This window comes from Lissotriton vulgaris, chromosome 8 (genome assembly GCF_964263255.1).
Source record: "Lissotriton vulgaris chromosome 8, aLisVul1.2, whole genome shotgun sequence".
Taxonomy (NCBI): domain Eukaryota; kingdom Metazoa; phylum Chordata; class Amphibia; order Caudata; family Salamandridae; genus Lissotriton; species Lissotriton vulgaris.
The window spans coordinates 1257090906-1257109143 of record NC_141696.1 but is presented as its reverse complement, the minus strand read 5'-3'; the positions used below and the strand labels follow the sequence as shown (position 1 = coordinate 1257109143).

At 41.9% G+C, this 18238-nt stretch overlaps 1 protein-coding gene across 1 annotated transcript in view; it reads right to left on the bottom strand.

The window, feature by feature from the left end:
• The window catches only part of LNX2 (ligand of numb-protein X 2), a 163012-nt gene that overhangs the window by 37991 nt on the left and 106783 nt on the right, over positions 1-18238 (bottom strand). Inside the window, exon 8 of the mRNA XM_086933463.1 lies at positions 2127-2285. Within this exon, the coding sequence (XP_086789589.1) occupies positions 2127-2285 (159 nt within the window). The remainder of the gene's footprint in view (positions 1-2126; positions 2286-18238) is intronic.

Sequence of the window (18238 nt, the reverse complement as noted above, 5' to 3'; positions counted from 1 at the left end):
TTTTCTGTCTTTGCTTCCTTATACTTCAATAAACTTCAAACTTAAAAAAAAAAAGGGCTTTGATTTGAACCTGAGTAGCATCTGGTCTTGGTTGTCAGGGATCTTTGTGAATAGAGGAATGAAGATTTTTGAGATCGTAACTGCATTTATTCTTGTCATAATAACACTCTACATTCTGTTTGAACTGAGTATGTGCATTAGCTAACATACTTCTAGTAATTTAGACTTTGTCCAAGATTACTTGTTTTGATACATCCGAGGATGATAGTGTTATGAAAAATACGAATTTAAAACTGAAATTATTATTTAACTGTACACTACTGATCAGCTGAAAAAGAGGTGCTTAGGAACATGAATTCACTTATATATATATGTCTTAAAGGGTGCTTATATACCATAAAAATGCACATCCACGGAAGTGCCTTAGTGTGTCCTGATACATTTAATAAATCAATGCATTTTAATTCTGTACCTGTATGAAACCCAAAATAATCGTAGCACTATTGCACATTTAAATGAGTTGTAAATAAGTTTCTATTTTGTTATCCTGTGTTATACACTGAACATTTTTGCTAAACTATTCTAGCAAGCATAGTCTCATTCTGAAATTGGCACATCGAAATAGGAATATCAGAAAGCCGTAGAGCCAGCCCATTTTGGTGAAATATGCCCCATTAGAGCCTATATGAGGTTTGTGTTTATCCCACAATCTTGATTCCATTTAGTTGCATGTAGAAAAAGTGTATAAATGTTGACCTAACATTTGTGGGTTTTACTATTATTTGGTACAGCTGATCAAAAGTGAAGCTTGGGTTCATTGATTAGGCAATTCCATTGATTATTGTAAATTTTTGCTGCACATGTTTGAATTAACGCATGTTAGACTTTTATATGCTATCTCGATTGTCTGTGTGTTTTTTTTTTACAACAAGTTGATGGATGGAATGCTTGGATTAATTGCAGACACTGGAAAATGCTTAGGCTGCATCTCAGGCCATAAATTTCCATCCAGCATGCCTCCTCAGTTTGAACAAAGCCACATGCAAATCAGTCTTGAGCTTGCTCGAATGGAACAGTCCAGCCTCTACTACCTGGCCCTTTCCACCCGGAACAGGAACACAAGAAACCCAGGACCAGTTTTGCCGTGATTTGGACTCATCAGGTAATTCTGCTTTGTTCTAGTGGCGCAGTGAACATGAAACCCACATCTGGTGATACTCATCGCACTTAGGGCATCAACTGCAACAACAAGGTGATGGATGGAGAGATTGAAATAATCTCTACCTCTGGAAATCGCTCAGACCGCATACCAGTCCATTGTTTTTCCCCCACCATGCCACCTCGGTTTGGAAGCAGCCTCATGCAAATCATTCTTGACCCAGCTCGAATGGGAGCAGTCCACCCCAAACTGCCAGAACAGGTGCACCCTGATTCGGAACAAAAGCTATTCAGGATTGGTTTTGCCCTGATTAGGGCTCATCAGACAGAAATAGTTTGGTTCCAGAGGCACAGTGAGCCTGGGACCCATATCTGGGCATACATTAGGGCATCAACTGCAACAAGAAAAGGTGATGGATGGAATGCTTGAAATAATCTCAGCCACTGCCCCACTGTCAATTACTTGAGTCACATCCCAGCCTATAGTTTTACCCCCACCCTACAAATTTCTAAGGCTCAGGATGTCCCCAGAATCACCTGAAGATATGGAAGCGGTGGGCTGATTATCGGGGTCTGTATCTTGAACCTACCCCCCTGAGTTACGCAATGAAGATCTGCCGTAAAGATCTAATGTTGGGTACTCATATCGAGAATAATTATACCCGTACTCAAATATTACGATTGGAGAATTTGTACGATAATATATATATGGACTTTGTGACACTGATGTTTCTAGTTTCTAATGTTTATATGCTTTTAATTCCGTTTTTTGATTATTACTTTTTTCAACAAATATATATTGTAAAAGTTGACATCTTTACCATTTCCATGATATGTTTACAATGTGCTGCCCTGGTGTTGCCTGAGTCTTTTGTGTCTGTCAACAGTAAAATCTGTTGTGATTTTTTAAAATTTAAAATGCATTATTCAAATTCATAAATGAGTGAACACAATCGAGTTATGTTTACCTTAATCGCCCATCGTAGAAGGCTGGTGTACCAAGCACAATAGTTTTAATGAAGAAAGGTTGGTTCGTGTGATTTTCTTCATATCCACCGACAATGCTAAAGCCCCAACTTCCTACATTGGTTCTCCGCAGGACCACGTCATGGTAGCTTTGAAGGGAGCTTGAAAAAAAAGATACAGTCTATAATAACAGGCAAACAATGCTGCTCTGTATTCATCTAGTACATATTTTATTACTGCCACATATTTAATTGCTTTTCACGCTTAAAGTGAAAGGTGTATTGCACAAGGGATAAAAGATGTATATTGCCAAAGGCCCCTCTTATGTACTTGATAAATGATGAGCAATAGTGAAAGGTTGAAAACAATTGTCTTGGTGGTACAGAGACTTCGATCCCTACCCCAAGCAATCCATGAACTTAGTATCTAAGGAGAATCCTGATGAATGAACCACCATTCGTGACCGCTTTTGGGATGTAAGCAATGGGTGGAAGGAAGGAGACTATTTATAATGGAATATGAATGTTAAAATCTATTACAATGTTTCTCAGTCATGTTGTTAGTTAAACTTGATACTTGAATGTCCTGTTTTCTTTAGATGCTAATGACAAATATTTAATAGGGGTCTAAGAGTGCTTGGAAAACGTGGAGTTTTCATCTTTTTTTTCCTGTAACACCAACCGTTCATTTAAGGTCTATCTTAGAGACAGATTTCGCTGCCTGACAGAGCTCATATGAAGAAAGAATACACACAGAAAGGCTTTGGGGCAGCCACCATCAGCATAGGAGTATTTTCTTTTAACCTTGTTGCTGACTGCTAATTTCACTCCTACCCCAACTGCCACTCCTACCACTAATATTACCAAGACTCACACTTTTTTTTCTTACTCGTAATCCTATTCTTAATTCAATCATTGCGCCTAACTATTACTACTCACATTTCAACAGGAAATCCCAATAACTCCTATGTTTACTCCCACTTTCTCTACACTTACTTCTGCTTACATTATGCTCGGTTAAACCCACTCTCGTTCTTCTACTCTTACGGCTTAACTACTATCTTATAATTATGTCTACTCATACTCCCACTTAATTCTGCTTCTATTCACTCTTGAATTTTACCATATAATCTCCTTTAGCTGTCAGTCATAGCTCATGCAATAAACAAAAGTTGCTGCTTGATGAAAGAATCAATCACATTTTTAATCAGTGTTCAGGAGTATTTTGTCTCTACTGTCAAGCTATTGCAGTAAGGAGTATTAATAAAGAGTGCTGCCTTCCAGTGTAACCATGTACTGTAAAAGAAGCTGCAATTAAGCATGGGCGGAAAATCCGTTCCGCTCGCGGATTTCGCGGATTTTCGGTAAATTCGCAATCCGCGAGATTCGCGAATTTCCCGCAAAATCCGCGAGCGGAACGGATTGGGTCAAAAGTTCAAGCTGACTATTGTAACTCTTTTAGAATGGCGCCGGCAAGCTGCCAGAGCCATTCTAAAATAGTTACAAAAGTCAGCTTCAACAGGAAGCTCCAATAGATAAAGTAAAGCAGGTGCTGCTCAAATTCAGTTACACAATCATTAATCACCCCAAACTTGGGGTGATTAATGATTGTGTAACTTAATTTGACCTTCAACTGGAGCACCTGCTTTACTTTATCTATTAGTGCTTCCTGTTGAAGCTATATCTAGCTATTTTAGAATGGCGCTGGCAGCTTGCCGGCGCCATTCTAAGTGGGGCTGAGGGCAGAAGGGCACAAAAGTGGGACAGAGGGCAGAAGGGGGCAAAAAATGAGTGGGGCAGAGGGCAGAAGGGCACAGAAACGAGTGGTACAGAGGGCAGATGGGCATAAAAAACGAGAGGGTGGCAGTGATTAAGCAGGCAAAAAAAAAACCCGCGAAATTGCAAAGCGCCTTGCGAACACCCGCGAACACGCAAAGCGCCTCGCGAACACCCGCGAACACGCAAAAATAAAAAATTCACGCGAATTCGCAAATTTTGCGGATTGCGAATTTGCAAATCCGCAAATTCGCAGATCGCGAATTCGTAAAATTCGCCCATGCTGCTGCAATCCTTTGTCAACTTCCTGCTTTGTTCCTTCTCTAACTCCTACCCCATCTCATACCTCTACACACCTTCTCCAACTCGTACCCCAATCCTACTGCTACTTTCTTATCATCTGCATACTTTTCACTTCGGGACTCTTCTCCAAAGAACTTCTCTCATTACTGGAGTTGTTCAACCCATAGACGTGAAAAAGTCTTCAGTAAATTACTACAATATTTTTCCACCATCTCATGTAAGGGGCTGCCCATAGATATGATCAGCTTTTAAGCCTGGCTCTATGAGTCGTTAGACTCTCTGTAACTCCCTTTTAACCTAAAACAGATATAAACAGGATGAAGTTAACTCTTAATTATACAACTCACCCAAAAAAGTCAACAATGTGCCTACATCCATCTCAGCTTCCTATTCTTACATCCAACATCCCTACCTTTATCCCAAAAGCAGCAACACATCACTATCAAATGGACTCTACACCGACTTACTTCCTATTGAATATGCATGTCAGCGAGAGACGCGCGAGCCCGTCAACCAAGATGGCCGCCGCCACCGGAGCTCCGTGAGCACCACAGCCTGAAACTTCTTGTTTACGACGATTCTGACACAAAAAGTCGGCGAAAATACCGGCGCTTGCCTCCCCATGCTGCTCCTCACCTGTGAAGTCTTTTTTTGACGAATTTCTTTGACATAAGTGTATTTGCTGGCTTCATGGTTCCTGCTCCCAGCTTCACTTCCAGGTACTGCCGACTTTGAATGCCTAGGGGGCGGAGTAAAATCTATGACAGAGCCTGGCTTGGGCCTAGCCACGCCTACAGCCTAGTTTAGCTGCTGCACCTATTGTTTTGGAGAGGTTTTTGACGTTTTTCTTCCTATTTACGTCATTTATCTCACTTTTTGAGGTGGTTATTCTTTATTTTACTATTCCTGTGTGGTAGTGAATATTTTTTCACCTCAGAATGGATTCCAAACAGTCCACTACTAATAAAAGAAAGCAGCAGGTTTCTCCTCCTCCAACTAAATCTAAGGTGGTGGAATCCTCAGAACCTTCTCTTGCGCTAATTTTGGAGGAAATTAAGGCATTACGTCTCAACACTGACACTATTGCCTCAGAAGTCAAAAATGTTCTGGTTTCTGACAATGTCATTAAAATTCAAGATAATAAAAATAAGTTGGACGCTTTTACTCCTTTAATGGCCAAAATTGTTCCAATGCTTACTCAATTTATTTTATTTATTTTTTATTTATTTTTTACATTTGTAAGGCGCACAGATACCCACAAAGGGTTTCCCGGCGCCGAGACTGTGATACTGAGCTGCACCTTTGAAGAGTGGAGAACAAACTGACAGTTATTTGTCAAAAAGCCAGGTCTTAATGCTTTTCCTGAAGCTGGAGAAATTTTCTTCCTTGCGGATATGGGGGGGAAGAGAATTCCAAAGGGTCGGCCCCAAAATAGGAAAGGGTCTCCAATTCTAGCCAATTTGAACCTGGGCACTGCAAAGTTCGCTGCAGTTAAAGATCGCAGGCTGCGTTTAGGAAGGTAGGGACTGGCAAGATCTTGTAAATATTTGGGAGCAGTGCCGGCTTTAATTTTAAACATGTAGCTCAGGGCTTTGAACCTAACTCGGTTCTCCACCCTGAGCCAATGGTCCCTGAGGTGCTTTGAGATCCTTGCTGTTCTGGGGATTTTGCACAGCAACCTAGCAGCGGAATTTTGGACGAGTTGGAGTCGTCTTAACACTGCTTGGTTTGAGCCCAGGTAGTGAATGTTACCGTAGTCAAGCCGAGATGTAATAAGAGCATTGACTACGGTCTTCTGGGTGGCAGGAGGCAGCATCCATAAGATTCTACGCAACCATTCAAGGATGGTAAAACAAATGCCCGCCACTTTATTGGCCTGCTGCTTCATGGATAGTGAGTTGTCAATGGAGACCCCAAGGTTTCTGACCTGGGTAGCTGGTGTAGGAAGAGTGCCCAAAGACGGTGGCCAGTGGAGGGCACTCCAGAGGTCCTTATTCTTTCCTAGTAGGAGGATCTCTGTTTTCTCCCCATTAAGCTTCAGCTGATTGTTTGACATCCAGCTGAAGATTTCCTGAAGACCTTGATTGAGCACAGATGGCGCTAGAGGGTCAGACTTTGAAAGTGAAAAAATAATCTATGAATCATCTGCGTAGGTCATTAAGGCAATACTGGATCTCTCCGCTAGATCGGCAAGTGGACGGAGATAAAGATTAAAAAACAGCGGACTCAAAATTGAGCCCTGTGGCACACCATGGGGGGAGTTAAATGTGTCATAACAGGCCTGAGAGGAAGAAATCTGGAAGGTGCGATGGGACAGATATGACCTTATCCATTCCAGCGCTGCGCCACCGATACCATTTTCCCCCAGCCTGGCTAGCAGTCTGGAGTGAGAAATGATATTGAAGGCCGCACTTAAGTCCAGCAAGATAAGTTCAACAGTTTGGCCATCGTCTAAGAGTTCCCTGATCCTCTCTGTTACTCCAAGAAGGGCAGTTTCTGTGGAGTACCCTGCCCTAAATCCGGACTGGGAGGAGTGGAGTAAACAGTTGTTTTCTGTGAATGTTGTGAGAGCACCATGAATGTGTTTCTCGAGGATTTTAGAAAAAGCGGGAAGCAGGGAAATCGGGTGATAATTGGCCAAGACCTCCGGGTCGGCAGTGGGCTTTTTTAACAATGGACTCACCATGGCATTTTTCCATGCCGCTGGGACTGTAGCAAGTTGAATGGATGCAATGAGTGTCTCCGTGATGATTGATAAAGAATAATCATCCATCTGATTTATGACACTCTTTGGAATTGGGTCACGTGGAGAGCCTAATTTGATGGATTTCAGTAGTGGTTTCAAAGAGTCCAAGGTGATGAGGGGCCAAGATTGTAAACAATGTCCTCCTGTATTAGCTAGAGTAGTGTCTTCCTGACCATCCATAACTGTATTGTTTTTATTGATATTGGAGATAATAATTTCAATCTTATCAACAAAAAAAGAGGCCAAATCTTGGCATTTTTGAGTACTGAGAGGACAGGCCGCTGCCAACGATTTTTCCCCGGCCAATTCCTTCACAGTATCAAAAAGAGTACGAGCTCTATTGGTAGCCGTATTGATGGTATCTGCAACATAGCAGGCTTTGGCTTTCATACAGACCGAATGATAGATGTTCCTAGCCATGCGATAAGCCTCCTTTTTGCTCGGGTCATACTTTTTGCGCCATTGCCTTTCAAGTGCTTTGCATTTAGATTTTTCTAACTTCAAAGACTCGTAGTACCAAGGGGCAGGAGGGCGATGCGCCTTCCCTCTACAGCGGGATGTGGGAAGGCAATCGCCAACTGCATCCTCAAGCCACTTATGTGTAGCGAGTGCAGTGCTTTCCATGTCAGCTCGGTCATGTTTAATGTTTTCCAGTTCCTCATGAGGATCCCTGGGCGAACCGAGGAAGGGCGTGTGGGCTCCTTTAATGTAATACTGAAGAGTGTAAGATAATGGTCGGACCAACAAATAGGGTCAGTCGTTAGCCATTTCAGTTCCTGCATATTTGAGATAAAAGGGTCTAATAGGTGACCAGCTTTGTGTGTGGGGCCCTTATTAAGCAAAGTCATATTTAATGCTGCAAAATCCTCTAAGAGATTCGTACAAGCAGTATTGGTTACATCCTCCAAATGGAGGTTGAGGTCCCCCAATACAGTAAGGTTTTGAGCATTAAGGTGGTAAGGTGAGATGTGGTTAGCAAGATTTGCGGCCCATGAGGTACCAGTCCCAGGTGGCCGATAAATCAACAAGCCAGAAAACGTGAAGTTGGGACTAAGAGCAATTTTGAAGAATGCCGCTTCGCAGTCGGGTATATCGACTGTTTCAATGTTGCACGTAAGCTCTCTACTATAGATAATTGCGATGCCCCCTCCCACTTGTCCCACTCGATCCCTTCTGACGATGGCATAATTCGGGGGAAGGGAGGTAGCCACATCAGGTCCTGCACTGTCATGTAGCCAAGTCTCTGTCAGGAATACAGCACTCGGCTTTTCATCTAATAAGAGGTGAAAGATATCAAGTTTGTGCTGCGGTAATGATCTGCAATTGACGGTGTAGAACCTAAATTCCTTTGGGTTCTTCTTCTCAGGGGGGTGGGCTGTCTTACTGATACTATGCCTAACCCCAGGGTATGGCTGTAGATTGGTCAGAGTAAAAGCGCAGTGAGGGCAAGATAGCAGATCTGGGTGGGATGGGCTTAAAATAGAGCAGTTCCTATGTCTGCTCAACTGTTGGACATGGAAAATCGCAATAGACAATATAATCTACGCATTTTTAATTTGCCTGAAGATGTTGAAGGGACCAATTGCCGACTCTATCTAGAATCTCTTCTACCGGGTCTTTTGAATATTAAGTTCTCCGAAAAATTTGAGATTGAAAAAGCCCATAGAGTCCCATCTCACCGGAACCCTCGACATACTAAGCCATGGCAAATGATATTTAAGGTGCTGCACCATCATCATTTGGTTCTAATTCGGAAAGCTGCCAGAGAAATTCCATCATTGTTGGTGAACGGTACCAAAATCTTTATTCACCAGGACTTTGCTAAAGAAACTGTGGCTATTCGTAAATAATTTTCTTCCCTTCGTCCACAGCTGAGGAGCCTTGGTTTCAAGTACGGACTTTTTGATCCTTCTACAATGCGTGTGTGGAAAGATAATGTCTCCAAATCCTTTTAGCGTCCAGAAGATCTCCGGTTATTTCTTGATCAACAAGCTCCTCCATCCATGGATACTCAGGACACTAATTCTTGAATTGGTGTCGTCTGACTTCATGTGTCACATTTCTGCATAATTTTCTTCATGGGCTCCAACGGTTACTGGCCATGCTTGAGGAACGTGTGTGCGTCTCTATTCATGTTTCTTGTTTGTTCCTTTCTCTCTCTTTTTTATTTCTTCCCTTCCTATTTTCTGCATAGAGTTACTATTTTCACCTGTCTTTTTCTTCCTTCTTCTTGTTCTGATTCCCTTCTTTCCTTCCTCTTAAATCTTAATGGCTAGTATTCATAATATTAAGATTGTTTCTCTAAATGTAAAAGGTTTAAGACATCCAGTAAAACGTACAAAAATTCTGGATTATTTAGGTAGTTGTAAAGCTGATATTTGTTTTGTTCAAGAAACGCATGTTGAAGATAAAGTGTTACAATACATGAACAAAAAATGGGTAGATTATATTATCTCCTCACCTGCTGAAGGTAAAAAGTAAGCCTGGGCGTAGTTCGCGTAGCCGCATTCCGCGAGCTACGCGAAGATGCACTTGCACTCCGCGAACTAGGCATAGCTCCGCGAGCATGCGTAGTAGCTTGCTTGACCCGTTCGAGAGCCATTTTTCGTCTTCGGGAGCGCCGTGCAACTCTGGAACCTGCTCGACACCACATCTCCAGACGTCGCCTTCCTCACGGAAACATGGATGAACGCCTCCTCAGCGCCCGACATCGCCGTCGCCATCCCGGACGGATACAAGATCACCCGGAGAGACCGCGTCAACGAGACAGGAGGAGGCATCGCCATCGTCCACAAGAACACCATCCGCATCACGACCAACTCAGATGACACCCTCACAGCCGCTTAACATCTTCACTTCCAGATACACACCGACCCCAAGACCACACTCAGAGGCACCCTCATCTACAGACACCCAGGACCTCGCACACAATTCAGCGAAGACATCGCAGACTTCATCAGCCCGCACGCCCTCGCCTCCGCTGACTACATCCTCCTAGGGGACATCAACTTCCACCTGGAGAACAACAACGACAACACCACCACCACCACCACCCTGCTGGACAACCTCGCCAACCTCGGACTCATGCAACTGGTGAACACACCCACCCACTACGCCGGACACACGCTTGACCCAGTCTTCTCCTCCAGCAAGTACATCTCCTTCAGCCACTCCACCGGACTCCACTGGACAGACCACAGCTGCGTCCACTTCAGCTTCAGAAAGACCACGACTCACCACCACCCGCAACAGGTTCCCCGCAGGAACTGGAACAAGATCACCACCGACCAGCTCACCACTTTACTGAGCCAGAACGCTCCCGCCAGCTCAACGGACCCCAACCAAGCAGACAACAACCTCACACAGTGGATCACCAATTGTGCTCGCCCAACCAGCCTCGACCACTCGCAGTCCGGCTTCCGCGCCAACCACAGCACCGAGACCGCCCTCATCGCAGCCAATGATGACATCTGAGCCCTGCTCGACAACTGGGAAACAGCGGCCCTCATCCTCCTGGACCTCTCCGCAGCATTCGATATGGTCTGCCACCGCACCCTAGTGCAGCGCCTCAGCAACATCGGAATCCAAGAGAAGGCACTGGAGTGGATCATCTCGTTCCTCACCGGAAGAACCAGAGAGTCCGCCTCCCCCCATACAGATCCAAGGCCACTGAAGTCATATGCGGCGTACCACAAGGATCATCACTCAGCCCCACCCTCTTCAATGTCTACATGAGCCCCCTCGCAGCCATCGTACGCCAACACAACCTCAACATCATCTCCTACGCCGACGACACCCAGCTGATCCTCTCCCTCACCAACGACCCAGGAACCGCCAGAACCAACCTACACGAAGGGATGAAAGACGTAGTCGAGTGGATGAGGAACAGCCGCCTGAAACTGAACTCAGACAAGATGGAAGTCCTCATCCTTGGATCATCACCCTCCGCCTGGGACGACTCCTGGTGGTCCCCTGCCCTGGGCAGCGCACCCAAACCAACGGACCACGCACGCAACCTGGGCTTCATCTTGGACTCCTCCCTCTCGATGACCAGACAAGTCAACGCTGTCTCATCATCATGCTTCAACATCCTACGCATGCTCCGAAAGATCTTCCGATGGCTCGCCACTGAAACCAGGAAGACGGTCACACAGGCACTCGTCACCAGCCGACTGGACTACGGAAACACCCTCTATACCGGAACCACAGCCAAACTCCAGAAAAGACTCTAACACATCCAGAACGCCTCCGCACGACTCAAATTGGACATCCCCCGACACAGCCACATCTCCGGACACCTGAGAGACCTTCACTGGCTCCCCGTCAGCAAGAGAATCACGTTCCAACTCCTCACCCACGCACACAAGGCCCTCCACGACCTGGGCCCTAGGTACCTCAACAACCGCCTGACCATCTACACTCCGTGCCACGCATCCAAAGATCCACCATGGGAGGAAGATCCTTCTCCTACCTGGCAGCCAAGACTTGGAACTCCCTCCCCATCCACCTCCACCTGACCCAAGACCACCTCTGCTTCAGGAAGCAACTCAAGACATGGCTGTTCGAGCAGTAGCGGTCCCCCTCCCCCAAGCGCCTTGAGACCCTCTGGGTGAGTAGCGCGCTATACAAATATCCTGATTGATTGATTGCCTGCATGCTCGGGATGTGTAGCGCGCAAAGTTACCTATGAGGTTTGTCCCGCCCGCTCGCGTCCCCTTATTTCCGGTCACTACTAACGTGTTCGCGAGTTATTCTGTGCCAGATTGCAGTTTCTGCGTGTTCGGCAACTCGATATTACCGACAAGCATCCTCGCGCACGCGAACATGCTATTGAGCGTGCGAGAACTACGCTACGCAGCAGTTTGCAGAGTATTCTACAACTTCGCGTTCTCCGCGGAGTGCGGAGTTGCCGAAACTCCGCAAACTCCGCGAACGGAGCGTAGTTCTTCGCCCAGGGTTAGTAAAAAGAATGGAGTCGCTATTTTCTTTGCTAAGAGATTACACTGTCAAATTCTTATTAAGATTTCAGATTCTGAAGGCAGATATATTATAGTTAAAGTCAAAATACATGATTCTATTTTCTTTTTGTTTAATGTTTATGGCCCTACCGCAGATGACCCTGTTTTTTGGGCTACTGTTACAACTGAAGTTTTAAAGTTAGGCAAAGTTCCCTTGATTTTTGGGGGAGATTTGAATGTTTTTGCTGACCCCCTACTAGATAGATTATCTACCTCTAGGTTTCGACCTTCTAAGATTTTTCATGCCTTTAAGACTTTTCTTCATACCACCAAGTTAGCTGACATTTGGAGATTACACTATCCCACTGATAAGGGATTTTCTTTTTTCTCCAATCCTCATAATTCCCACTCCAGAGTTGATTATCTTTTGCTTTCCCCCTCTCTCATTCAATTGGCACATAATCCTACCATTGGTACTATTGACAAATCTGACCATGCCCTGATTTCTTTTGTTTTAAATGTTTCGTCTCCTTTTGTTAAGCAATCTGGATGGCGTATGAATGCTGACATTGTCCTTAATGACACTCATAAACCCAAATTGTTGCAGGCGATTCAAGATTATTTTATATTTAATCCGTAGAATTCTACCTCTGTTATTAATCGGTGGGATGCATTTAAAGCTTATATCAGAGGTTCTACAATTTCTATTATGGCACATGAGAATAAGAAATTTAATTATAATATCAAATCCTTTGAGAAACAAATAGCTCATTTTGAACGTTTATTTATTACCTCTAGTGATCCTCAATATAAACTTAAATTACAAAAGCTGAGATATGAATTGAATGCTATTCTTAGTACTAGGGCTGGGGTCCAGCTTTCTAATTCTAATGCTAGATTCCGTTTTAATTCCAATAGGTCTGGTAAGCTCCTTGCTAATTATTTACGTATTAAAAGGGATAAAATGCAGATTACTTCCATTCAAGGTCCTCAAGGTAAAATTGCACTTTCCCACAATGATACTGTGCAGGAATTTTTACATTTTTATTCCACCTTGTATAATAAACCAGATTTTTGTGATGATTCTCTAATTGATGCCTTTTTAAAATACTCTAATTTACCTCATATTTCTTCCTCCGATAAACTTGAGTTGGATTCCCCTATTACTACTGATGAAATACTGGCTGCTATTAAATCGCTGCCAAAAAATAAATCTCCTGGTCCTGATGGCATCCCTGCCGAATTTTATAAAGGATTTCAAAATCATTTATTGCCTTATTTACACCAGATTTTTTCTCACTTTTGTTCCTCAGGTACCATTTCGGGCTCTTTTTCAGAAGCCTTAATTGTTGTACTACCCAAACCTGATAAAGACCCTACCCTTGTCTCTAATTACCGTCCCATTTCTTTGATTAATCAAGACTGTAAATTATATGCTAAAATCCTTGCCCCTAGACTAGCCCCTGTCCTTCATTCTATTATACACCCTGACCAATCTGGTTTTATGAAAAATAGATATTCTGCTAATAATACTAGAACTTTATTGCATGTTATTGAACAAAGCCCCGCTCTCCTTGTCCCTGCTGGTGTTATGGCATTAGATGCAGAAAACCTTTGATAAAATCCATTGGCAGTTTTTATTTAAAACTTTATTATCTTTTAATTTTGGCCCATCCTTTATTCGTATGATTTCTGCTCTATACTATGCTCCCACTGCTTGATTGTTTATTAATGGTCAGATTTCTAGCTTTTTTTCCCTTTTTAGAGGTACACGTCAGGGTTGTCCCTTATCCCCTCTTTTATTTTTATTGGGAATTGAACCATTTCTTAATTTCATTCGTCAATCTGAAAATATTCAGGGTATCACTATTACAAATGTTACTGTAAAAACTTTGGCATATGCTGATGATGTGTTATTATTTATTAGTAATCCTGCATCGTCTGTTCCATTTTTGCTTGACATTATTTCTAAATATTCAGCTGTATCTGGATATAAATTAAATGTTACTAAAACTGAATTTTTCCTTTAAATATGCTTTGTACTCCTGATATGTTACCTTCACAAGATATTGTTTGGCAAAAGTTGAAGTACCTTGGTATATTATTTTCGTCCTCCTTACCGGCTACCTTGAAATTGAACTGTGATTTCATTCTTGATTATATTAAACAAAAATCCTCCAAGTGGTCTCCCCTTCATCTCTCCTGGTGGGGAAGAATGGAATCTATTAAAATGAATATTGCCCCCAAAATATTTTATTCTCTTGCAATGATACCTACTCAATTCCCACTCAAAGTTTATAAAGATATTGATAAATTGTGATCTAAATTTCTCTGGAATAACAAAACCTCCTCGTATTGCTTATAAAAAATTGAAAATTCCTAAATGCCAAGTTGGTTTTGCCCTACCTGATTTCTATTTATATCATAAAGCTTTCATTTTAAAACAGAGCTCATTATGGTTTAATAGTTCACCTATTGTCAGTCATATTGAAACTTCCCTTGCAAAACCTTTTCCTTTGCCATCCCTATTAACTATGTCTCCTACCTCTAAGATTATACATTCCTCGTCCATACTCAAATCTTCAAGATTCATTTTTAATGATTTGGACTCTAATTTTGCATCACCTTTACTCGTTACGGTGCATTTGTCTTCATGGCATAGTGCTTTAATATAATTAAACAGAAATGTTTCTTTTTGGTCTTCATGGATTGCTAAAGGTATTTTCTTTCTTAAAGGTGTTTTCTTAGATGGTGCATTTATTCCTTTTGCTCAACTCCAATTAAAATTCAATCTGCCAATGTCAGATTTGTTAAAATACCAATCTCTATGCAATTCCATTTTAGATTCTTTTCCGGAAGGTATCCCGTCTGTGTCCTCAGCTGATTTTTTAATTTATATCAAAACTGTTTCTGTGTCTTCAAAGGCAGTTTCTGTGTTTTATAAAAAAAATTACTATTTCATTAGGTTCCAATGTTGATATAATTTCCACTTTTTGGAATACTGAACTCTCCATTTCCCTGTCAACTGATTCACGGTCTTTGATTTGGACTAATAGTATTTCTGGATGGTTACCAGTTTCACTTTATCAAACCAATGCTTATACTTTGTTTAATTCTTTATGGACTCCATTACGTTTATTTAAAGCTAAATTAGTTCCATCAAACCAATGTTGGCATTGTAATTTACATCCTGGCTCTTTGCGTCACATGTTATTTGATTGTCCTATTATTATGAAATTTTGGTCTGAAGTATGGAATGTTATATTGAAAATTCTGCCTATTTCTGGTTTGCTTTCTTATAAATTGTTAATATGTAAATCAATTGCCTTAATTACTCCTTTTGAAGATGCTGAAGCAAAATTATTAAATTTTTTGGTTTTGGCTGCGTTCAAATCAATTACTTTTTGTTGGAAGGATGCTACTTCTCTCTCAGTTCATGCTTGGTGGTCTTGGATTATCTTTACAAGAAGAGGTGCTCAATTATCTTTACAAGGTGTTCATTATAATTCTTAGCATTTTCAATCTTTTTGGTCACCTATAGATTCATATATATGGTTATGATTCCTGTTCTTTCAATGTTACTATGTAATTTATTGATTATCATATTGTTTTTGTAGCTATTAGTTGGTAACTCTATTTGGTTAATTTATTATGATATGAATTGTATATTTCCCTCTTCCCTTCCTTCCTCCCCTTCCTTCTTCCCTTCTGTTTTTTGTTATCCTTTCATTGACATTGGTTTTTAAGCGATGTGATTTATTTATGAATGCTTATTTATGACTGTTCTTATTCGCTTCATGTAATTTAATTAATTATTTTATCAATTTTCTGTATGTATTTCTGTGTTTTTCCTCTGTCAAAAATTCAATAAAATCATTTTGAACTTAAAAAAAAGAATATGCATGTCAGCAAATGAGCACCTGAAATTTCCAATTTAATTTCTGACCAAGGTTTGTACATTCCATGAATTACTAAAACCTAGTTTAACACACATTCTTAACTAACAGTTTCCAATTTAGTTATGGCAACAACACTGACAGCAAACCCTAAGCGGTTCCTTACAATATTTAATGGTGCATCTCCAAACATTTCCCAGCTACAACGAGTACTACTGCTATAGAATGCAGACAAACAGATTAATAAAAAGTAAAGAACGCACCAAATCCACAAGTCTATTAAGGCTTTGAGTCTGTTAACCGGTTTGAAGCCTTCATTTATGCTTCACATCATGAATTGTAAAATCTGTTAACGTGTTTCTTTCCTCACATATTTGGAACTTTTTCAAAGCTAATCATGTTGAAATAAGACAGAGCTTTTCCACTAATGCGTTCTGTAGTCTATCCTAGTTGAATGCATAATGAATGAGTGAGTCCAGCAACTAAAAGCCTGGTGCTACTTAGTATACGCCACAGTGTTGAATACAGATTCTCAATCGCTCGCTAGTTCATCAAGGACACACACTTTCTGTTCTAAGAGATAGTAAATTAGAAGTTGGCATTGCAGTCATCCACAAGGAAATCATCAAATGAAGCTCTATACCCGCCATGATCCATGACTCATTTGAATACCTAAGAATTCAGACTTATGTATTATCTGGAGCTGCAACTGTGGTCTTGGCAAAGAAAGAGGATCTTTTTGGTACAGTGTGACCGTTTACATGACTTTGGTCGGATCTTCTGCATATGCAGAGTTTGCTGTTCCTCATGGTGTGCTCATGTGCTAGTAAATGATTTGGTAGTATCTGTGCAGGGTATTATGTTCTGCATGCCAGTGTGTTGGAGAGGTGCCTCCTTTTTGATGCTGTATAATATTATACAGGATCTGCTCTTCTTAATGTGTGAATTTTTCTGGTACAAGCGTTTCCTACATTTCCCCTAACTCGTCTCTCCTGGCTCAAGAGTTCCACCCTAGCGCGCGTTAGGTAGGTTCATTTTCCACCCTATGCCAAACACTTTCTTCATATGATTTTTATCCAGAGGTAAAATAGCAGGTTGATAGCTGAATGTGTGAGGAGCCAGCTTCTTGGGTTCGCAGCACTTTTTTTAAGGAGGAACTGGGGCTGGTCATAAGAAGTACTTAAAGTAAGACACAAAAGTTGGAACCTATGTTTCCTAGATTTCCATTGTCACCTTAATTTGTTTCCCCCTGTAGCCCCTAAACTAAAATTAGACCTTTCTCTCCCTGTGAACATCTGTGGACTTCTGACTTTCAGACAATTCATAGAAATCCACTCTGCCACACACTTACAATTGAGCATAGCCTATTTCCTCACAGAGGGTTAGATTATTCCTTGGTATGCAAGGCATGAGCATTATTGAGTGGTTGTGAATGACATGTAGTGCTATACTGGAAGGGCAAGACATTTTTGGGATGTTTTGTTTGTGCTAGGAAACATTCACACAAAGGATCTAGCGGGAGCGGCCGAACCAAATACGTACTACTCCCTGTCTATCATTAAACTCAAAAAAAGTATGTCTGGTCAAAAGAAGAGAAACACAGTGTACACATATGTGATCATATATGTGTGTGTATGTGTGTGTGGTAGTGTGTTGTCTAGCTATCAGAGGAGAGCTTCTTAAAGGACTAGAACCCTCACTCACTAGAGGATGAAATGCTTCACCATTGGGTTCCCTTCTCTCACCCAGACCGCAAGGTCCTTGGTGTGGGCTACAACCCCTCAAAGAGGAGGAGCTGCGGTGTTTTGAAAAATGAGCCTTGTAAGAGGGCCAGTGAAGGGCAGAGTGCAGCGAAGATTAGAGTAAAAATGTCTTGAGAGGGCCATATAAGCTTTATTCGAAGATCCTTTGGGACAGGGTTAAAAGAAAGAGGACTCTGAGTTTTAATCAAATATACCCCTGTAGATGGTTAACATGTTCCTAACCTGGGTTGACCCGAGCTGGGGTTCAGGAGCTTTCACGGGGACCTAGACAATTAGACACTCTGCTCAAAAGGAAAACAATAATAATCCAAAAAATACTGGCCACTAAAAGATTAGCTAGGTAGGGAGGGCGATGGCCTGTGTGTACTCTGGGTCCACAGTCTTCCTGGAAAAACTAAGGAACAGTACAACTATTAATAACATGAGAGAACATTTCTCACATGACACATTATTTTAGACACTTGAACATGGTTTCAAATCATGCAATTAATCAACATGATTCTTTGGTGTGTATTTATTTATTTGGAAATTTTATATAGCGTGACAGATGCTTCATCGAAGAGACGTCCCGGCGCTAGAAGACATGCCAACAAAGTGCAGAAGCTAGGTCCTAGAAGTGGAGGCTAGGCCCTGGAAAATAAGGAAGGGAGTTCCAAAGTTTAGCAGCAAGATG